Below are 24,335 nucleotides of genomic sequence, written 5' to 3' on the forward strand. Positions count from 1 at the left end.
CAAGTCTTCTTAAGTGGAAGAGGGAAGAGTGTAACTACTCTTGTTTAAAGCATCCTCACCCTCCATGGGTTCCCTCCCTAGCACCTGCAGACGCCATGCAGTACAACCAGGGAAGCCAGTTGCATTATGAAGCAGATAAATAGTAAACTGGCATTGGAAGATAAGTGTAGTATATGCAAATGTTTTGAATGCAGTAACTCACATCTTTATAACACATGGGTAACTCTACCTGTACAAAGAAACATCTGAAATAAACATATGCTCAGTGGGAATGCTATCTCTTAAAAATATTAACTGGGGGTTTTGTGTTGTATATAGAGTTGAGGTTGTGCTGAAAAATATATCTGATAAGATTTTTAAACTTTCATATCAAGTGTTTGCCTGTCATTTCTTTTCTAATATCATGGAGATATTGCAAAGTGTAGTAGCGTCAGAGAGATCAGCATTGAAATACTGATGTTATTAATTATTATTTAGATTTTTATTTTTGTGTAGTACTTTAAGTTTCCACCCATTTTGTGTTGTATGTAGAGTACATAAATATACTGGAGTGTGAGTGTAAAATAATGAGACTGATGGTATGTGTGGATTATAAAATCAATTTCATTCCTTTAAGGTAATATCACACTCATACATTTCTCTAGGTATTAAAAGGGAGAACCCAAATGATACTGAACTGTGACCGTGTGGATTTTTAGAGTCCAATTTACTGCTGAAGTTGGAATTTTTGAAACAGCATTTTTGTAGTAATTGCAGAAAAGTTGAGGTTTATGTCATAGCACATTGAATTAATATTTTGACACTATTTTAATTTTTCTAAGCTGCTATTTATCTTTATAACTTCTGGAAGAAGTTCTAAATGATTGACCTTTATTCTTTTTTCATAAGCTGAATATTAAAGTTTGTTTTGGTACTTAAAGATAAAACAAAAAATATAATGAAAATAATTTTGGAGTTATTTGAGGTGTCCAAGTACATATTGAATGTAACTAGCTTTTTGATAATGGCAGACTTTTGAGATCAGAGTTTAAATGCATAATTTTTGAAACCTAAACTGATACCATTTCTGCATATCTGTTATCTTGCTGCTGTGAAAATACACAGCTGTAGGTCCAATAATTTTAACATGTAAGATATTAATTTTGGAGAAAGATACAAGGTTTTCTTATTATGAAATATTTAAATTTAATATTTTATAAATTGTTAAATATTTATGCAAACTTGATCTTAATTCTTAACAAACATATATATCGCTTGTGGTTTTGAAAAGAAAATCTATCAGAAGCTTTAAGCTGAAAGAGACTAAAAGGAGTCAGTCTTTCTTCCCAGCATCTTATTTACACAACATCTATGCAAAAAAACAACCAGAATTACTATGCTGTACACCTGAAACACAATATTATAAATTAATTATACTTCAATAAAAAAGAAATACTTTTGCTGTATCCCATGAAAACAAAACCAAACCCAATATCTAGTTCAGTGCTGATTAATAGAACTTTCTGTGTTAATGGAAATTTTATCTGTGTTCTCCAATATGGTAGCCAGTACCCATACATGACTCTTGAATACTTGAAATGTAACTATTGAAATGTAGAGCTGAATTTTAGTTTAATTTTAGTTAATTTAAGTTTAAATAGCCCTATGCAGCTAGTGACTACCGTATTGGACAGCAAATAGCTATTTGCTGTACAGTCTTTGATTTCTCTCTCTCCTGCACTCTTGGTGTTAAGTAATAATTGCTCTTGTTAGAACCTCAAGGAATATTACTACTTTGACATTATCTTACACTAAACAAGAAATGTATGGTTGTTTCACTTGCTATTATTGTATACCTTTAGAAACCTAGCAATTTGATTGGGGAAAATGAGATTCATTTCCTTTAATTAGCACTTCTTTATTAGAGCAATTCTTTTATGAAAAATTAATAGATTTTTAAATATATTCTTTGAAATGTTCTCTTCTATTGTGTATCTTATTGTCTGCCTGACATTTCCCTTCATGCATTCCAGTGCTTAATTTTAGTAGTTAAAAAACTAAATGCAGTTATAGGCCTCGTTGTATAAGTGCTGACAACACATTCTCTTCCTTGAATATTAAAGTGAGCGGGCCATGAAGCAGACCAAGCAACAGGTTTGCAGTCAAGGGCTCTGTCAGTGGTTAGATGGGATATTTTCATCAGGTCATGGGTCATTTCTTAGAGGCCTCCGTGGATCTAATGTGCCCATCAGTCTTGGGTGTGTGGGTGAAGCTGATCAGAGAGGAGCTTTGCTCTTCGTTGTATTTGCTCGCTCCTCCAACAGGCGTTTTTGTTAATTCTTTAATCTCCGTTATTCGTTTTTGGGTCTTTTTTGAAGAGATTGTAAGCTCACAAGTTGTTCCTTGTTTTTCCTTCAAGATTATTTTTGAAGGGAGTATTTTGAGCCAGAAAGGTTTTATTGGGCTTGATCAGCTCTGGGTCTACGCCTGTGCACAGGCCCCATCCAGACAGCTTTGCTCTGCAGCTGAATTCACGTGTGCCAGCGGCCAGTGCATTGCCCAAGAATCGGTCTGTGACTCTCGGCGGGACTGCTCTGATTCGAGTGATGAGGACCCAGCGACCTGCTGTAAGTTAATTACTGGTGTGCTCACTCATGTGCGCACATTCATGATTTTGCTTGGATTTAAGAGTCTTGGTCTTGAGCCAGGTACATTTAATTTGTATGAAGTAAGATGAATGTACATTCTCACTCTGAAGCCATTAGTACTATTCCCTGTGGGCATCTCTAAGCTCACCTGATATTTTGGTGCTTTTTACTTACACTCAAAATATCTCTATTTGTTCAAGAAATGAGAAGTTGTGATTAGTGTGGGGGGTGTGTGTGTGTGTGTTTTGATTCAGGAGGAAAACGTCTGGGAGAGGGAACCTAATTGTACTCTTCTCTTTGGAAACATACATTATGGATTGCTAAACTTTATTAAATGTAGGGCTCTTTCCATTCTGATCAATTATGTGGGAAACTGTGGGGAAAGGGGAAAGAGGAGGAGGGCTGCCATTGCCTTCCAGACAGCCACGGTGACATAGGTATCATGTCAGCCATGGTTGATATTCATGACGAGGCAAAAAAGGCCCAACACCTTCATTTTAGACCATTTATGGAGAGACTTCGATAGGAGTAATGACAAGAAATTCCATTACTATTCAAACCTAGTTGCATTAGAAAGGAAATATAATTTAATTTACAACCTACATGATGATTCTCATGTGAGGTAACTTAGCAACTAAGATACTTGTGTCTTTAGAAATGATGAAGTCCAACTAAATGCATCCAATTTCTAAGTCACAAACAAGAGGGATTTTTAATAATTAAAAATTTGGCATTTATTTTGCTGCAGATTTGTTTTAGTGATATATTTTGTTGAACAAGAGATAAGTATTGCAACAAGATAAATGTCACCTTTTTAATGAAAAGCTCTTTGCAGAGTATGCTTCTGTTGGTGGGTGAGTAAGGATTTTATTAAGAGCAGTGCGCTGGGATGTAGAAAAGAGAAGATGGGAAAGCAAGGGAGAAATCCTCTGCCTGTTTGTAAACAGGAATTCATTTATTTCCTCAGATACCCGGTCTTAACTATAGGTTTAAGCAAAATAATCTCTTTAGCAATATGATCTCTGTGGATTTGTTCGGTGCTCTCTTTTTGTTCATTAAAAAATATGAGGTCACTTCATTTTCTCTAATGTGAGTGTCACACTCCTCTTTATGCTTCATTAGAAAAATTTTTTTAGAGACAATTTGGTTCATTTCTTTTGGAGAAATTCACCTTTCTAATGGTTTGTATTAGTCTCAATTCCAATAACTGAAAGTAAATATATTTCTTATCTTTTCAATTCTACATGTGGAAACTTAGGTTCTTTTTTTTTTTTTCTTCTGGTAAGGGCTCTCCTTTTAATTGGGTTTCTTAATAGAATTGTATGTAGAGTATTAGTGGATACTTTAGCATTTGATTTTGGAAATATTTTCCCATTTCTCTTTATTGAAATTTTATTGATTGCTTATCTGACATTTCCCCCATAGAGTATATCTTGATACCATTCTTCTGTTTCCGTTGTGTGAATTCAGGGACAGTTGTCTGTCCTTATCAAAAAATAGTATTACTTCTTAGTCTGTTAAATTTTCCAAATAATGTAAGTTCATTTGGCCAAAGAAAACCTGGTGTGCTTGCTTAATGGAGATCAACTTTACATAGGTGATATGACATAAGAATGTAGCTATGGTTACATATTACAAAACGTCCATATACTTTGGGGTCAACATGAATATTTCCTGTACTCATATTTGTACAATCATTTTTGCTTTGAGGAAATTATTTCTATAGTAATTGAATTATTAGAATTGATATGTTACCCTGTTTTCTGCATTAAAGCATTTAATGTCTGCATATATACATGCATATATTTGTTATTACAAAATAAGAGGCTTTCCTTTGAAATTTAAAACAACTTTGAAACATTTTACACATACTTTTAAATTTGTGTGTTACAAATTTGGATTTTTTATTCAAATTTTTCTTAAAAATAGAATTTTAAAGTTCATGAAGCACAAGGAAAATGCTTCTATATCTTCTCTTTATCCCAGTATAGGATGAATCTCTAGAACAGTGTCGCCCATATATACAGTTAGAATACACCAGCAGTTCTTACCATGTTCTAAAGACTCAGTAAATATTAACTCATGAATATTGTATCTGTAGTCTGTGTGATTTTTGCAAAAGGCACATTCACTCAGGTGTTCTTTCTTTACCAAGTTCCTCTTTTAAACTATTTTAGAAAATGTGGTTGATTGAGCCTCAAGCCCAATGCCTTTTCAAAAGTAATTAATGGTAAAGGGAAAATGGGTTTTGCTTGAGTTTGCTACTATAGTGTTACTTCTTTGACCGGCAGTAGCATCTGAGTTCCTTTGAAATGCAGAACTTCAGGATATGTATAGCCCAGTCTTACAGAACTCACTTGCATATTAACAGTGTCCCAGGTGATTCACCTGCATATTAAAGTTTAAGAACCACTGTGCCTAAAAGACTTCAGAAATGAAGAGATGGCTGAGAGAGAAAAACAGATGGCAAAAAAAAAAAAAAAAAAAAGTTGTCTTAAAAGGCAAATTGGAGACTTTTCATGATAGAAAGAAAACTCCCAGTACTTCACTAATCCCTAAGGGCATCATTATAATTGCAAACAATACATTTTAAACTAGTTTTATTAAGATATAATTGATGTATGAAAAACTGCACAGAATTAGTGTATACAGTTTTATTAGTTCGGACATATGCATATACTTGTGAAACCGTCACCACATCCTTCACCCCCAAAGTTTTCCTTGTTCTCCTCCCCCTTTTTTGGTACGCTTAACCTGGTGGGGCTGTGCGTATGGGTGCCCTGGAGGCCCAGGTGCTGGCCGGTTACGTGTACCCGGGTTGCGCCCCCTACTAGTTCCCTTACCACTACCCGACCCGCCGGCAGCCAAAGCCAGGGGCGCGGCGTGGGAGGAGCGGCTGGCGGTGCTGGGGCCGGAGCTACTCTCCCACTTCCTCCTCCGCAGCCTCGTGGTCTTTCAGGGGGCTGCGGTGCGCTGAGGGTCACCGAATGTTTTGACATCTCCCAGCGGGCACGGTTCAGGGCCCACTTGCCGCAGGTGAGCCCCCGCCTTGCCCTGCAGTCCTGCAGCCTGGACGGGCCCTTGCAGGTGAACCCGCGCCACGACACCTCTGTGCAGCGCTCCCTGGCGCGGGACATGGGGCTGTGCAGACCCGCGACCCCCTGTCCCTGCGATCCTGGACCTGAGAGTGCGGGCGCAGGCGGCTCAGCCTTCCCCGCAGGTCACTCGAGTCGGGGACCACCCCTGAGCAGAGCATCCTCCCAGGGCGGTGACCGGGGACCCTGTGCTTCCCGTGCACTGTCTCCGAGTCCTGCCTCCCACTGCATCGCCTTCCTTGAAGGGGCCGAGCGGAGATGGGGGTGCCGGAGGGAGAGGGAGGACCACCATCTCTGACACCCCGAGGCAGGAGAGGTGTCGCTGAGGAAGGTGCCCCAACGGTTGTGGTCCCTGGAGGAGGACGTGACCCAGGCCGCGGTGCGGGTGAGCTGGGAGCCGCGGGAGGTGGGGGGAGGCGCGCGCCCGGGGGGAGCCCGGAGCAGCTGCCGCTGGTGGGGAGGCCCCGGACGTCCATGACCGAGGGGAGCCAGCCGCTGCGGGAACCAGTGGTGGCAGTAGAGCCTGGAGACGCGAGGAGCACGGGCGTTTCCAGTTGTTAGAGCAGGAACACGGCTGTGATCAGTGCAAGGATGGGAAAGTGCCGGTGCGTGGTGCGCTCACGAGGTTTACTTCCAGCAGTTTTGTAAAACTTGTCCCAAGTCATCTAATCCTTACCTAGTGGAGGATGTCACCTGTCAAAGTTCTAAACAGTCTGGATGCTCTTGCCCAGTAAAACTTCGCCACATCCACCCTAAAAGGCTCCATCCTGAAAACTGGTGTGGGAGATGCACGGGCAAACGCCTGTCTACACAGCACTTTCAGCTTCAAATACATCATTTAAATGAACATGAAAAAAAATGGTCCTGCTGAACCGGTGCTGGTGGCAGACAAGTGAGATTTTTTTTCATGCTCCTCCTCCTTTCTGCCTCTCTCTAATCAAAATACTTCACAAAAGGCTGTATTTTTTACAAGTATTATTTTTTAAATTTTATCTATTTATTTATTGGCTGCGTTGGGTGTTCCATGCTGCACATGGGTTTTCTCTAGTTGCCGCCGTTGGGGGCTACTCTTCATTGTGGTGCGCAGACTCCTCATTGTGGTGGCTTCTCGCTGCAGAGCACAGGCTCTAGGTGCGGGGGCTTCAGTAGTTGCTGCACACGGGCTCAATAGTTGTGGTTCACGGGCTCTAGAGCGCAGGTTCAGTAGCTGTGGCGCATGGGCTTAGTTGCTCCCCAGCATGTGGGATCTTCCTGGAGCAGGGATCAAACCCGTGTCCCCTGTATTGACAGGTGGATTCTTAACCACTGCCCCACCTAGGAAGTCCAAGTATTAAGTATTGAAGAAGTATTTTAAACGTAGTAAGTATTGCAAAACAATTGACTAAAGCGCATAATATACTATTGTTGACTACAGACACTACTTTGCATAACTGAAACTTTATACCAACAGAACAACATATGAGTTTGAGTATTTTAGATACATTATATAAGTGGAGTCATTATGCTAAGTGAAATAAGCTAGTCACAGAAGGACGAATACTGCATGATTCTAAACAATACAATTTTGATGGTTATTAATATGATCCTGTATAAAACAGGGACATTTAAAAATAAAATACATATGCAATATGTTTTAAAAAACGTTTCTAAGAAAACATGTTACATGTACCAGACATATCTAAAGGTGTTCCTTGGCTAGGTGAACAATTTACATGAAATATACCTAATTTTCTGATACATGCTACAATGTGGCTGAACCATGAAGACATTATGCTAAGTGAAATAAACAAGTCTTAACAGGACAAACACTGTACAGCTCTACTTACCTAGAGGAATCAAATTCACAGAAACAGGGAGCAGAATGGTGGTTGCTAGGAAGTGAGGGGAAGGGAAGAATGGGGAGTGTTTAATGGGTATGGAGTTTGGCTTTGGGATGATGGGAAAGTTCTGGAGATACATGGTGGTGGTGGGTGTACAGCAGTGTGAAGGTGCTTAGTGCCACTCAACTGTACACTTAAAAGTGGTTACGAAGTAAATTTTATATTACATATATTTTACCACAATAAAAATTTGAAAATATATTTTTCAGTTATACAGAAAAAGACTGTGTGTTTCAAAAAGGATGGAAGGATGGACAGATCTGTGTTTAAATCAAAACCATTTGGACAATTCCCTGGGGAGAAAAGCTCTTTTAATTGAATAAATAGGAGTTTGTAGAGCATTTAATGTGCTAATATAAATTGTTACACTTCAGAGGAGAAGTTGGTACAATATTCAAATGAAAGAAGCTTAAACCAAAAATCCACTGCAATGCATTTAATCTTCACTGTGATACTGTCTCTGGGTGTCTTCCATATTTTGAAAAAAACAATTGCATACTAAAAATAATTCCTGAGGGTAAGGAAATATGTATATTTAGTGGAGAAAAGATCCTTGTGGGTTCTCAATAAATATTAACAAAATGTTTATATAATATAATCATATTAAAACCTAATATATGCTTATTGAATGGAACATTCCCATACAAACTTTTTTCTTACATAACAGAGAACTGATTTACTTGCAAACTGGAGAGTTCCTAAGTATTTTAATTTTCATGATCCAGATTTTTCCTCAGCTTGCCACAATGAAATTCTTTTCTCTTCTGCCAGTATGCTTCTGTGGTTAAATATGCAAGAGAAAGCATTGTCATAATTTCAAAATATTACTCTAACTGAGCTCAGTGAAATTTCACTAATATTATGAATTGTGGCATATCTCATCCTCTGATCAGAGATGGTGAAATGTGTTTGGTAGTCACAGAAATTTAAATGAAAGCAACCACATAATCAGAATCACTGTTTGTAATGAATATATTTTGTTTATAATATGAATACATTTTGTTTATAATATGAATACATGATTTTTTAGATTTTATAAATAACATTTAACACATGTGGCTTCATAAGGCATTTATTAGCTGCCAGAATGTGTTTGGCCTCCTGGTTTTCTTCAGATATTTATAACTTCACCTTAAATGTTTTGAATTATGTAGGGGAAATAGTAATGGTAGAACTTCAACTTTGGTGGCTGGAATTTGACTTGTATTTTATAGTGCAGATAAGTTTCTAAACTATTTAGCTTTAAGAAAGTCCTTTGAAGTGTACTGGAATGAATGTCATTGGTGAAAACACCTGAGCAGTTCACCAAGATTTTCAGAGGTGATTTTTTGCTTTCATATATCTTTGTGGTGATGGACTTTAAAAATTAATTTTCATTTTTCAAAGGACAGTGGTGTTTAGTGCTCTGTGGAAAGTGCAATGATTGACATTTTAACTGATAAAATAGCCAGGTAATGAAAGAAATGGTTTAAATTTTTCTCCTAAAGCCAAATTTCAACATTTATACAATCCAAAGTTATTTTGTCTTGAAATCTTTACATTTTTGCAGTTGAGTGACACAGGCACAGATGTGAAAAGTCTGTGGAAGGGTTTGGTGATGCTTGGGTCACTTTGACTTTCCATTTCCATACTCACTGGTCTTACAGCTATTTCACACCATTGCATATAACAATAAGACAGTTATCTACAATGACTTGCTTCCTTTCTTCACTAATATATAATTTATTGCCCCAATAGGACGATATTGAATTTATTACCAAAATAGAGATATTTAAGAGGAAACAGGGGAGAGATTATTATCCTTGGACAACAGGTGTAAACTGGGACAATCCTGGGCCAACCCAGATGTAAGATTTCTATTCCAAGGATGTGTCTCTTTAGGAATTGAGGGTACCCGTGGTAGGGGGGAGGTAGAAGGATTCCTTGACCAAGTTCACAACCAAGAATTTGGAACTTGTAAGCACATTTCAGAGGTCAAGTATATATTTCAAATCTTGTCTATTTCTGCATTCTACCTACTGACTTAGTAGAGCTGGGAGGTGGCTCAGCAGGTGGTAAAGTTCACAGAGGACCAAAGAACTAGATCAGAGGACTTTCTGGATGCCCACGGAGACAGTCACAGGTAGGTCATAGGTTCTTAAGACTATCAAAAAACAAAAGAGGCTCTCCTTGGAGCTGTGACTTTTTATCAATAGCAGTATCCTATCAACTCTGTAGCAGAGCTGAGAAAAGAAAAACATCCAGCAGCAATAGATTTCCAGTTAAGTACTATGGGTGAACAGCATTTCCTTGTCATGTTGATTCACACTTAGGTAATGTGCAATATTTTTTCATTATTATATGATAGTTAATTTGCTTGTTTTTATTTTTTGGGAAATACGTTTAAGGGGAAAATAATATTTGCTTGAAAATAAAAATACCTTTCATTATATATCCGTTTTATGACTGTCTAAACAAACATAGCTCTAAGATCTAAATGTTTAATTTACATGTAGAGAAAATTTAAGTGGCGCTGTTATTTGCTGAGTGCACTTCACTGTTTTAAGAGTTGACACGTTAGTGATGAAATATCTGGTCATGAAACCAGGCATCCATTTTTATAGAAATTTGAAGATCCTTTAATTATTAAGATATAGTGAGCTTATTCACCATACTGGCAAAATTGGTCACATTATTTAAAATTGAAAATAATGGTTAAGAGCAAGCATACAGTGATGTAGTCTTTTAAATTTTGAGACAGAGTCCCTGGTGTAGGGAGGTTTCACAGGTATCAGACAACTCAAAGCCTGGATATTCCATTTACTAAAATTTACCATAGGGGAGTTGCTTAGTGCTAAAGTTTCCAAAACAAAATCTTTTGGGGATAATGACACTTGCTGTGTAGGGTATTTGTGAAGACAAATGGTAATATATGCAGAATACTTGACACATACTTAGAGCTCAGTGGGAACACATCTATTATTAATTTTATTAAAGGTAATAAAATTGTGATCTTAGGGAGCTTCTCAAAACTTTAGGTGTTTTCTGACCAAGAATTATTTTGTCCTCCCTTCTGTTGTGAAAATGCATTTGCATAAAGAGGAATGCTTGCAAATACATTTTAAATTAATTGTATTAATTTATCCCCCAAAACTACTATCTATGGTAGGCTGATACTGTGATTCTTATTTTAGGAAAGGAAATTTAAACACATAAAAGCTAATTTCTTGAAAGCACAAATCAAGTTGTTAGAATTTCTGTTATACTGCTGTCTGCTGAAACTTTTTTTCTGTCACCAGTTTGCTGAAAAAGCTAGGAAAGGTGCTTAGGAAGCTTACCCCAAATCCTGACTTTCTCTAGAACTTGTTCTTTTGTGATACATGTAGGAACTTAAGTATTTTTCAGCCTTTTAGTTGTGCATTGAGGGGGAAAAAAAGCAAAGTTCAAAATATTTAATTTACCTGCAATCCAGAGTGGCTAGGGATTTTTTGGAGAAACTGTTAAACTAGCATAATAGAATGTATTCTAAGGTGCGGACTTCAAACTCTTCAGGTGTCCAGAATTAATTTAAATTCCATCCTTTCAAATTTTTTTTAAGCATCTCAGCGGGTGAATCTTTTTCATCTTGGCAGATGAATTGGTTACTGTCTGAAAAGCTGTAGAGTTTCACCGTGTGTCATTAAATGCAATGGAGATGGCCAACCAGGATGGAATGTGCCAGGCTTGTAGACAGAAGTGTATAGAAGGGTGATGCTTCACACAGCACCTGGAAACCTTTGGGAGGTTGGAAAAAGTAAAGCTACTCTGACCATCAGGAAACATACTTTACGGAGTGGAGTGATTGTTCTGACTGCCTACGTTGATTGGCTAACACAGAGTCAGTGTTTCCCTGCTTGCTCCCCATTCCTTTCTCCTCACCTGTTTTCTTTTTTGTGCTTAACAGCAAGTCTTCTCAGGTGTGGCTTTGAGTCTGGTTTCTGCGGCTGGGAGCCATTCCTCACAGAAGATTCACACTGGGGATTGCTGAAAGGGGTGAGCAGTGTAGGCCATCATCTTCCTGATGCTGAGAACACAACAAACACAAATCATGGTAGGACATGTTCCTTTTTTCTTTCCCCAGAAAACTTTGTTGTCTGTCTTTCCTGTTGTAGAATGATGATACTGTGTATTTTTACGTCTGTCTGTAGACTACATAAATGAAACTGATTTGTCTTGCTTTAGACTCTTCTGATCAACTTAATAGTTTGTGGTTGAGTTTCCTGAAAGGAGCATTGTTTTAATAACCAAACTTTTGGTTACATTTAAAAGGTTGGATTGAAAGCATGAAGAGTGGGAAAAGTCTTGATAATTTTCTCTACTTGTCAGGAATCATGTACAGTAGGCTTGCTTTCTTTTTAAAGCAATCCAAGTTTTGCAAAACAGAAAGAAAAATAGTATAATCCTTTTTCTAGGAACAGAGAACAGAGATTTAGCACTATCTGTAAAATTTACAAATACTTTGAATGCAAATCACACTCTTAAGGTTTCTTTGTAACAGTGTTACTTCTTCCAATATATACTTTTAACCAGCAGTACAATTTTTACACATCCCGTTAGAACAGAGCAACCATAACTACATGTAGCATTCCAATAAGGGTTTGTGAAACTCCAAGGGAAACAGAAGGGTTTTGTTGTTTTTGTTTTGTTTGGACGGCATTGCAAGGGTACATTAGTATCGTATTACCTCTATAATAACACAACTATACTGTAGATCCTCTTTAAGCTGGTATAACCCCACCAGACATTATTATATTCACTTCTTCTTTGAGACTTCTGAAGAAGTATGCCAAAACTGACAGTGTCGACTGTGTTTTTAGCCATCGGAAATTGGGGTTAGTGAGGTAGGATGTTAGGGGACGGGGAGGGAGACTTAGGCTAGCCATCTGCTGCTAAAATTATAAACTGAGCTTATTATTGAACAGTGGAGTGAGATCCTAATTTTTGCCTTTGTGCCAATGAGTCCTATTTTTCCCTTAAGATTCTGTGGCAGATTGGATTAAAATTTAAGATAGCAAGGAGACTATTAATTACTGGAACTATGTATATTAATAGTACATTTCCTCTAAGCTCATATAATGTTTTCTTTTTTCCTTTCTCAAACCAGTTATTGAGTACATACCATACTGGGTGTACACAGATGGAAGGATATTTGAGTTATTTCTAAATTTTGGTGATTATGAATATACTATAAAATTTGCCTATAGGTTTTGTCTGGACATAAGTTTTCATTTGTCTTGAGCATTCTATCCAATTCCTCTCTATAGTTAATGTTTGCACCCTGGTTGGTGAACTACTATTTCTGGCCCTTTGTGACCTTGAGGCAATGTTTCAGCTGCTCCTTTTAAAAGGTTTTCCTCCAGCCTCAGGTAGTTTCCTTATATCCATTCCCTGGTCAGTACTCAGGTGGAGATTTGGGGGGAACTCTCTGGAGATCTCTGGCGCCCTCTCTCTCTCTCTTTGCAACTCTCCCCTCCTGGAGCTCTGCTCTATGAACTAGCCACCTGAGTCCCCCTGAAGTGCCATCTTCTCAACTGAGGAGACCACCTCCCTCTTCCTGGCCTCCCCTTCCCTGAATGGCAGCTGGAAACTCCGTTTAGGCAGCAAGCTGGGAAAATTGCATAGCTTTGTTCATTTGTTTCTACTCTCAGAGATCATTATCCTGTGATTCTACATTCCCATCGTCCTACATTTGAAAACCATTATTTAATATAGTTTTGATTTCTTTGCTGGTGTGAAACAGAGAACTAAATCTGGTCCCTGATATTCAGCCTTGCCTGGAAATAGGAAAAAACCTAATTCTTTGTGTGTGTTTGCTTAATTTCTTTGGTCTGGATATGCCATAATACATCTAGCCAGCCTCCTATTGAGTGACACTATTATAACAATGCTGCAAAATCTGTAGTTGTATGCCTTTCTCATGTGGGGAGCTTTTATTCTATGTAGTAAGTAACTAAGACTCATTTTTTTAAAGAAAGATATGTACTTCCCCCCAGATGTTAATCATTAAAATTCCAGCAGCAAAAAGGTGTGCTTTTTTTCTATTTGCCTACAATCAATAGACATTATATTCTTAATTTTTAAAAAATTTATGGGTATATGGTACAAATCAACCGGTTTGCAAGGCAGAAATAGAGACACAGATGTAGGGAACAAACATATGGCCACCAAGTGGGGAAAGTGGGGAGGGTTGGGGTGGGGGATGAATTGGGAGATTGGGATACCAAATTGTACACTCTAAATATATGCAGTTTATTATATGTTAACTGTATCTCCATAAAAGTTCTTAAAAAATTTTATGGGTATAAAATGATTTTTCATGTGTAACTGATGTATATTTCAGTGAAAAGTGATTTTTTTCAAATGTTTTTAATTTTTCAATTTATTTAGATCTTTAATTTCTCTAAATATTTGAAGCTTTTGGTGCATAGATTTAAAAAACATTTGGCTAATATTTTCTTCAGTTTTTAAATATTTTTACAGCTATTGTAAATGTCACATTTTAAGAAAATTTTTTTGGTCGTTGCTATATACATAAATGCAATTTAAATATTGACCTTGTATTCAGTAACCTTGCTAATTTTTAAATTATAGTTAAGAATTTATAAATGTTTTCAATTTTATGGGTTCATAATTATTTCATCTTCAAATAATGACAGTTTTATTTCCTTCTTTCTAAATCTTAAGGCTGCTCTTTTGTTTTGGTTTTATTGCCCTGGCTAGGATCTCTGGAAAAATGTTGAGTACAGCTAGTGACAGCTGCTGTACTTGTCTTGTTCTTGTTGAGGGTAAAAGCTGTCAGTAATTCAGCCTTGAATGCTATAGTTACTAAAAGGTTGTTTTGTATCAGATAAAGATGTTTCCTTCTATTCATAGTGTGTTAAGTTATATTTATATATATTCACACATATGTATGTTAACATGTTAAAACTTGTCACATGCTTTTTCCAGCATATATTGTGATAATCATGATTGTGATATTATCTTTTTTGTTTATAAGAAAATGAATGCTTTTCCAAATATTAAACCACCCTTGCATTCCTGATCCAAACCTCCTTTGGTTAGTTTTATTTATGATTCCTTTCTTCCTTCATAATGGTAATATTTGTTTGTAATATTTTTACCTAAATTCCTTATAAAGTCTATTCTCTACTGCTCTCACAGCATGTAAGGAATCCATTCTGGGCCATTGTGTTAAGGGGGTTCATCCTTTGCAAAAGGTGAGGTTGAGGCTGGCCTGGACAGTTTAATCCAGGGAGACTGACCTCTCCATTCATTATTTTTATACTGTGCTGGTCAGCCAGCCCCTCTAGGGCGTATGGGTGTGCAAGAGTTTTACGATGAACAGTTCAGATTAACAGGAACCGTCTTTTTGGTATGCTATAATTCCACGGGTCTCTTAACTCAGTCCATGTTGTGGAGCAGCAGGCTAGTAAGAAAATAAATCCAGAGACGTATTCCTAGAAGTACACGGGTCAGAGTTCAGTCTCTCTTTAGGCCTTACCTGCATATATAAATTTTAAGTCAGTATTATCTGTTTTTCAAATATTTGGTTAAAAGTCTCTCAGGATTGCATTTTGCTTCCACATCAGTTTTCACTGACATGATGTTTTCATAATATCATCTTTCCATCTAAAAACTTATCTCCTTCCATTTAATCATAAGTCTTAGAGTTTTTCATGGAGTCTTATAATGTTCTTCATGTGAGTCCTGTCCCTTTCTTGTTAAATGTATTCCTATATGTTTTGTGTTATCGTTGTTAACTGTGAGTAGAATATTTCTTACCATTCTGTATCCAGGGTCTTATTGCTAAAATAAATAAAAATGACTTAAAATTATCCCTCTGTTTCTATTTACCTTGCTAAATTCTCTTATTAATACCTGTTGTTCTTAAAAGATAGAATCTGTTGGAGTTTCTATTTTTATAATTATTGGCAATACATGTGAAACTCTTATCTCTACTTTTCTATTGTGTTTACTAGAAATTTTATTTTGACTTCCACATTTACTAGACTTATAAGATAATACTAGTCCAAGATAATTAATATTATCTAACTAATATTTCCTCTAACTAGTACTAGTGACAGAATTCTCTAGGTGGTTTCTCATTTTAATTAAAATAATTTTGTTGTTTGCCATTGAAGTTATTTATTTTGAGGTTGGTTATTAATCTTTATTGTTTCTTTTTAATATTTTATTGAGGTTATTTGGAATGGCTGACTGTTTTTCAGTCTTTTCAATATTTGTTGATATGAATCTATGATTTTAATTTGTTGACCTAATTTACTTTGTCTATAGGACTGTTGAAATAAACCTGTATTCTTGAAAATCTCACTGGTCAGGACAGTGTTTTTTGATAAGAATATCGAATGTAATTGAAACATTTTAATTAAAATTTTGTATCTATGATCATGAGTGATATTGCTCGATAGTTTTTTTTTTCATTCTATTTTCATCATTCTTAACATTAGAGATAGCTGGCATCATGAAATGAGTCAGGGAACTCTCCATATTTTTCTAAAACCTGAGATATATGCAAGTAATGTGCAAATGTTCTTTAAAAATTAAACTTCAGCTGTGGGGCCATATGTTCTGGTAGATTTTGTTCTTCTAGATTTTGAATAACCAATTTGTTCAAAACCCTTTTCTTTCAGATGTTGGAGTTTTAGTGTTTCATCCTTCACTAATTGCTCGTTTGAAACCGTCCATATTGTTTTAAATGACTAGGGGAGTAACATCTTTGAATGTATATTAATTTTTAGAACTGTAATTAGTCATTTGACAATATTCAGTTGTTTTACTTAAACTTGAGGAATTTTAAGCTGGAACAATTTTTCAGAATAATCTTTTCCTACTCTACTCTTTTATAGACAAAATAGAGAATTTAATATACACCGTTTCTATGACTCTTAGTTTGGATTTTGGAAACAGTAGTCTTTATCCTTCCCAGTTGGCTTTGAGATTTAAAGCCCCATAAACTGAATTCTGTTTTTCCAACTCACAGGCTACACTGCTGACTTGCAGCCTTGGTTGTTTGGTGGAACATGTGGTGGAATCTGTAAAGTAATACATTTTAATTCTGAAATCCTTTTCATCCTGTGCAGTCAGCATTGATCTGTGTCTAAGAAAATCACCTTCTGAATGTGGTTTTCTCATCAAAGTAGTTGGCTTTCCAAGTTGCCCATCACTCCATGATTATCAAAGGACAGGATCAGACCTTGACATTGTTCAATATAGCCTTCCTTGTAAATTTTCAGCATTCAACGAAGCTACCCTGACAGCTGTTCAGAATGCGTGATCTTTCGAGCTGCTGAGAGATGTTATCCCCCTTGTACATTTGCCATGAGCACATCCACTGTAGTTAAAATCTAAAAGCAGTTATTTTGTTAATGCTCTGATTAGATCTTTAATTAAGCTTTCACCCCTACTAGCACAGACAACAATGTCAAACATGTAAGCCCCAGGAGGAACCAAACTCATTCTATAGGCTCACATACTTCAGTACATCGTGAAGAAACTTACAAGTAAAGGTCTCATGGGAATTTCGTAAGGGCATGTTGAATATCTAAGTGTAAACTTAGAAGCTTCCTTTAATTTGTTTTCCAGCTATGACGTGAATTAAGCCAATAAACATATTTCTTGAGAGGTTTTAGATCAAGAGCTTGTTTTTCATCAATTGAATTATAAGATATTTAATGTTATCCATATGAAAGCACTTTTTGGTTATCTACAGAACTTAATGGTAGAAGTAAAAATGTAATTTTCTTTATCTGATTGATAGTTGAACGTGTGCATGGATGAGATGTTAGAGCAAAGAACCGCTAAATGTACAACAGTAGAACCTGCATCCATATGGCTTTACGTTTGTTTTTGCAGGGTCATTTATTTATTTGGGGGCACATCGATCGCCTGCAGTGGCCAAGCTTGGAAGTCCTATTATTACAAAATCACTCAATGCCTCTACCCCATGTCAGGTAAGCAATTATTGAAATTACCATTGGCCATTTGGTGGTTGTAAACTATTAGGTTTGGGTTACTCCAGCTAGTGAATGCCTGCTATGTTTTACTACTATTTTCATGATGAATTGAGAGATTTATATGAGCTATTTTAACATGAAATGTCATGTCATTCCAAAAGACACTTGCAGCATATAACTTATACCCTTCTTTTGGGGAGGCCTATTCAAAAATATATCTGTCATTTTGTATTCTTCCCACGTAGTTCTTTCAGTAATTTAAAGCTGGGGAAACATGTTGCCAAACTGCTTGTTATTTTGGCCAACAGTGTTAATTGAGGAAAATAAAAGCAGTTCAACAAGTTCTGCTGAAAGAAAGATGAAAAAATGAATAAAGAAAGATAAATATGTGCAGGAAAAAAGTACGTTTCCAAAATTTTATTTTTTAGTTAGTCCTTCTGGTGCCAGGTAAACACAGACCGAGGGATAAAATACTCAGGTCATTTCCACAGCACAGGAGAGAATAAAAGCAGAGGGACTTTGGAATCATATGGACCTGCTTCCAGTCTCAGTTCTGCCACAAATGATATGCTTTCTTTGAGACTCAGCGTCAACACTGGAAGCATATGTGTTAGCATACCTTCTTCACATGGTTGTGAGAATTCAAACATGATTAAATAAAACATCCGGAAAAGTATTTGGCAGGTAGTAGGTGTTCAATAAACATAATCCCTTCACTTTTCATAACATGAATACCTACATTAGATGTTTCTGTTCAGCTTGCCTTGGGTTCCATCCTTTTGAGAGTTCCAACATGTCCCTAAACCTTTAGGATTTCAGTTTTTTCTTGTTTGGTTTTTCTTTGTTATCAGAAAATAATGAAGGGATCAGTAGTGCCGCACACTAAATTCATTGCCTGGAAGTGTGGGGTTACACTATGAACTCAGGCATTCCTGGTGATAAATTACAGATAATTCACAGGTGTAAATTTAATTATACTTTCAGCTTGATATAAGTCTGAATGAGAGTGCCCAGAACTCTTAATAAGTTGTCCTCTCTTTTTTTTTTTTCCTTCCTTTGGTTTTTGTCGCTCATTTCTCTGTGGGAATTTGAATTAAAATTGTCTGGACTCCACTTCCACCTCACCCACATGGACTCTACGCTCTCCCACCTTTGGCTTATTTTATTTAAATCTTAAGTGATAGATAGGGATTTTCTTTCTTTCTTTCTTTCTTTCTTTCTTTCTTTCTTTCTTTCTTTCTTTCTTTTTTTTTTTTTTGAGAACTCTTGAAGCATTTACTCGCTCTTTAAAAGTAACTTACAGGCTTACTGAACTTTAATTCAAGGTCATATGCCAAAGTAATGCAGTTGCTGTTGTTAAATTCATTAATGACGCTGGATGAAAAAGAACAGTTTGTGTTAATTCTGCCTCTTTTACAGAAATGTGAAAACCAACATAAAGAGCCTGTTAGGACTCCTGAGACTCATTGAGAAATCATATAGTTTTCTTCTTTTTAGAGATGACCAGCATTGTCCATAGTTTTATGTGGGTAGCCATTAATTTGTGGCCCTTGGGATGGACCCACAATTTATGCGTGTTTCCACTTAGGACATTTTTCTCTATGGTGGCTTAAATTTGGAGCTTACCTGTGGGCTGGAGGTGGAGCCTTGGCGTGGAGCCTTAGTGAAAGCAATGGACAATTAAGATGCTTGGTGGTTTCTCTCTCAGAACCAAGTCCTCAAGCTTCCAAGGCCTCAGATGCTGTTTTACAGGTTTGCTTTCATTTGTGGAAAAGTAAGAATGTTACACATTGCCAGAAGAGGTATTTGTTTCTTCCCTTTTATCTGCATTTGCTTGAATGTTGGTAATCTCTGAGTTAGAGGGAGGGATATTTGGATTACTTTATAGTACTTTCCAGTTTAAAATTATTATTAGATTGTTAGAGGTTATTTATAGTCTGAGATACGCATAGCCAAGGTTCTGTTCCACAGGAGTATTCTAAGAATATATTATTGCTTTTTATGAGTCTGTGGTAATGTATGATTCTTTCATAAAAGTTACAAAATAAGCTAATAAACCAAATTCTTATCTTCTTGAGTAATCAGAAAATCCAACTGATCTTCCTAATTGGAACATATGATAATAATTGTATTCATGGAATAGCAAATGGTCTTTGTTATAAAATGGTAAAGTGGGGCAGTGAGATAACCAAAGTTGGGCACTTTGATATGGTTCGAGCCTTTGTTTTATGAAATTATTGTACGTGATTTTCTTTCTCTACATAATCCTATCAGACTAATACAGTTAAGAATATTTTTTGAAAGGACTTTAAAGGAATATAAAGCTTTCTTTTGAGTCTTTTTTTTTTTAATAGCAGACTTTTAAGGTCATTTTGCATGAATTACCTTATGTGTGTAGCCAACACATGGCATCAACATGCAGAATTGTTCCTGCAGCTGCTCATTGTTTAAGATGTGAACTGTTATTTAAAAGCTTCAAAAGCCCCTTTAGTCACTGGTGGAAATTTGGCATTTTTCCCTGGAATAGCCAGGAGATAGGACAAACAGAACAGGTGAGAGCCAGAGGCTACTATTTCTTGTTGCTGTTGAAATACTGTTATTGTTTTTTAATAAATCAGGAAATACAAAATCTGAAGGGGATTTTTGTGGATATTAGTATTTTCTGTGCTCTCATTTGAGTTACTGTATGAAACACATAATATCTCACTTTTAGATCTTCACAGTTAAATACAGCAGGACTGATAACATGAAGCTTCTGCTTTCAGTGCTAGTTTGTATGTTTCCCTTTTGTTTTTTTAGATTGCCCAACTCATTTTGCTATTCTAATGTTCTTTAATTAAAAAATTCATAAAATTAAAAGAAGGGAATGGAGGTATCAGGGAAAAGAGATGAAATAGAAGATAGGCTGCCTCCAAAAATAAAGTTTATGAGGGCCTGGCTACACATTTGAATCTAAACTTTGCAGCAGCCATTGCAGAGAAAGACATGTGAGTTGTCATTTGGTTTCGATTCTAGGAAATAAAAAGAAAAAAACAAAAATAGTTCTGAGACTTGTCCCCTGAGTGTACACATACTGATGTAAATGTTCATTCTCTGATTCAGTGCACACCTATTGCTTCTCTACTTTGTGCTGGTCATAGCCTCAATGCTGGGTATACACTAGGGACAATCTAAACACGTTTGCCATAACAAAGCATTGGATTTAGTTATGGATACTGATAGCCGTTCAGTGTTAAGTGCTACAGAGAGTGATAATAATATATAATATATATATAACAACATATAATGATTATATACCTGTATATTTATAGTATATAACATGTAATATGTATTATATAAATTAAACATAAATATATATTATATATACTATGTATAACATATTACAATAGATGTAACATTTAGCAACATAAAATATAACAGTGATAACCCACCTATGACTTTCTCAATGACTTTTAAAAGGCCATGCTTACGGTGTTGCCCAAGTAGAGTGATGAACTCATATCAGAGAGAAATTTAGAAAAAATAAAAGTAATATGCAGTGGGGCTTGGAATGGTGCAGACATGATCTGTTCTCTGATTGTTTTGTTTACTCCAAGGATAGTGTTAGAGTATGTGATAGCTTCTATAGGAAGCAATGGATTATGGGGGAAAGATTGAGTAGGTATTCTCTCCAATTGTACATGGTCAAAACACATGAAGATTAATCATTTAGAAGAGAAAAACATTATATTTTATTGAAGATTGCAAACTTCTACTTAAGTTTGTGCAGTTAAAAAATAGGCCAAAAGGGACTTCCTAGGTGGTGCAGTGGTTAAGAATCTGCCTGCCAATGCAGGAGACATGGGTTCGAGCCCTGCCTCAGGAAGATCCCACATGCCGCGGAGCAACTAAGCCCGTGCACCACAACTACTGAGCCTGTGCTCTAGAGCCCATGAGCCACAACTATTGAGCCCATGTGCCACAACTACTGAAGCCCATGAGCCTTCAGCCTGTGCTCCACAACAAGAGAAGCCACCACAATGAGGAACCCACGCACCACAATGGAGAGTAGCCCCCGCTCACCACAACTAGAGAAAGCCCGTGTGCAGCAATGAAGACCCAACAGATCCAATAAATAAATAAATAAATTTATAAAAGAAAATAGGCAAAAACATGATTATGACTAGGAGTCGTAAGAATCACTACGGTAATGGTGAGGGGTGTGCGTGAGAGATGGAATGATTCCCCGCCCCTACAGTGATGTATTCCCAACTCAATTTTGAGGGGCTACAGATATCTTAACTTGCTTCTTTTCCTTTCTTTTTTTTGACTTTTTTGTGTTTGGCTACTTTTATTCTAGATCTTGAAGACATAGCAGGTGTAGCAAATACCAGACAGGGGCCGATGTGAAGCAGAGGAGGCAGAGATAGCTGAGCATTTGGAGAATAACTGAGAAAAGACATGAAGATTGGACCAAAATCCTGCCTGAGAGGGAAGCAGTCAGAACAAAGACCATAGGAAAGTTGAGGAAAAAAGCAGAAAACCTGAAGAGTAGAATTCTGATTGGCAATAGACCACAATCAGATGAAACAGAAAAATGAAATAACAAAGGCATTATTTTGAACTTCTAAATAATGTCCTGTTATGTCCTTTGCAGAATGTAGTCTCAGAGGCTTACTAATTAGTAATGACTAATTGTTCCTAGTTACGTTCTTTTGTAGAACTGCTCATTCCTCTGGGAATGTCACAGGGCACTGTAGAAAGCAAAAAGCAAGATTAGTTCTTCACCTACGCTCGGTAAATAGCAGTATAAGTCACCTAAGATGTCCTTTCTTTTTATAGTAAAAGTAATGATTTGGTATTTTTAAAAAATATACAAATAATATAAAATCAGAATACAATTAAAAACAGTAATTTGAGCTTCATTTCTTTTCTCTCCAATTTGCAATTAAAGGAACTGCTTTGTGGGAAGCTTTTTTAACCACATGAAATCCTCTTGAATAAACTGATGCGGGGTCTTGCATAGTCACCCTAAACATACAACCCAAGTTTGTGTGTGTGTGTGTGTGTGTGTGTGTGTATGTTTGTATATGTAAACTTAGTGAAAACCCAGAAGAAATAAAAGCAGGACTTTAATATTAATATTTTATGTAACTGCTTTTTAATGAATGAGGCATGAATCAAGACAATAATTTCCTTTAAAATGATAAGTGGTAAATAAATTTTAAATGGTTGGTATAATTTTAACATATGTGATTGGCAGCTTTTTTTTTTTAAGCTCTTTATTGGAATATAATTGCTTTACACCCTTGTACCAGCTTTTAAGGTACAATAAAGTGAATCAGCTGTATTTATACATATATCCCCATATCCCCTCCCTACCGCGACTCCCTCCCACCCTCCCTGTCCTGGCCCTCTAAGCATCACCCATCATCTAGTTGATCTCCCTTTGTTATACAGCAACTTCCCACTAGCTATCTAGTTTACATTTGGTAGTGCATCTATGTCTGTGCTACTCCCTCACTTCATCCCAGCTTCCCCTTCGCCCCCCACCCCAGCCCCGTGTCCTCAAGTCCATTCTCTGCATCTGCATCTCCACTCTTGTGCTGTCACTGGGTTCATCAGTACCATTTTTTTTTTTAGTATATATGAGTTAGCATACAGTATTTGTCCTTCTCTTTCTGGCTTGCTTCACTCTGTATGACAGTCTCTAGGTCTATCCACCTTATAACATATAGCTCCATTTCATTCCTTTTTATGGCTGAGTAATATTCCATTGTATATATGTGCCACATCTTCTTTATCCATTCATGTGTTGATGGGCATTTAGGTTGCTTCCATGTCCTGGCTATTGTAAATAGTGCTGCAATGAACATTATGGTACATGTTTCTTTTGGGATTATGGTTTTCTCTGGGTATATGCCCAGGAGTGGGATTGCTGAGTCATATGGCAGTTCTATTTTTAGTTTTTTAAGGAACCTCCAAACTGTTTTCCATAGTGGTTGTACCAGCTTACATTCCCACCAACAGCACAAGAGAGTTCCCTTTTCTCCACACCCTCTCCAGCATTTATTGTTTCTAAATTTTTTGATGATGGCTATTCTGACCGGTGTGAGGTGAAACCTCATTGTGGCTTTGACTTGCATTTCTCTAATGATTAGTGATGTGGAGCATCTTTTCATGTGTTTGTTGGCCATCTGTATGTCTTCTTTGGAGAAATGTCTATTTAGGTCTTCCACCCATTTGTGGATTGGGTTGTTTGCTTTTTTGGTATAAAGCTGCATGAGCTGCTTGTATATTTTGGAGATTAATCCTTTGTCTGTTTCTTCGTTGGCAAGTATTTTCTCCTGTTCTGAGGGCTGTCTTGTCTTGTTTATGGTTTCTTTCACTGTGCAAAAGCTTTTAAGTTTTATTAGGTCCTATTTGTTTATTCTTGATTTTTTTTTTTTCTTCTAGGAGGTGGGTCAAAAAGGATCTTGCTTTGATGTATTTCATAGTGTTCTGCCTATGTTTTCCTCTAGGAGTTTTATAGTGTCTGGCCTTACATGTAGGTCTTTAATCCATTTGGAGTTTATTTTTGTGTATGGTGTTAGGAAGTGTTCTAATTTCATTCTTTTACATGTTGCTGTCCAACTTTCCCAGCACCACTTATTGAAGAGGCTGTCTTTTTTCCGTTGTATATTCTTGCCTCCTTTGTCAAAGATAAGATGCCCATATGTGCTTGGGCTTACCTCTGAGTTCTCTATTCTGTTCCATTGAAAT

At 36.8% G+C, this 24,335-nt stretch overlaps 1 protein-coding gene across 1 annotated transcript in view; it reads left to right on the forward strand.

Moving 5' to 3' along the window:
- MALRD1 (MAM and LDL receptor class A domain containing 1) overlaps positions 1-24,335 on the forward strand; it is a 578,637-nt gene that overhangs the window by 64,212 nt on the left and 490,090 nt on the right. Inside the window, exons 11-13 of the mRNA XM_057732597.1 lie at positions 2,399-2,606; positions 11,525-11,671; positions 17,494-17,591. Coding sequence (XP_057588580.1) covers positions 2,399-2,606; positions 11,525-11,671; positions 17,494-17,591 — 453 coding nt within the window. The remainder of the gene's footprint in view (positions 1-2,398; positions 2,607-11,524; positions 11,672-17,493; positions 17,592-24,335) is intronic.

This window comes from Hippopotamus amphibius, chromosome 4 (assembly GCF_030028045.1).
Source record: "Hippopotamus amphibius kiboko isolate mHipAmp2 chromosome 4, mHipAmp2.hap2, whole genome shotgun sequence".
Classification (NCBI taxonomy): domain Eukaryota; kingdom Metazoa; phylum Chordata; class Mammalia; order Artiodactyla; family Hippopotamidae; genus Hippopotamus; species Hippopotamus amphibius.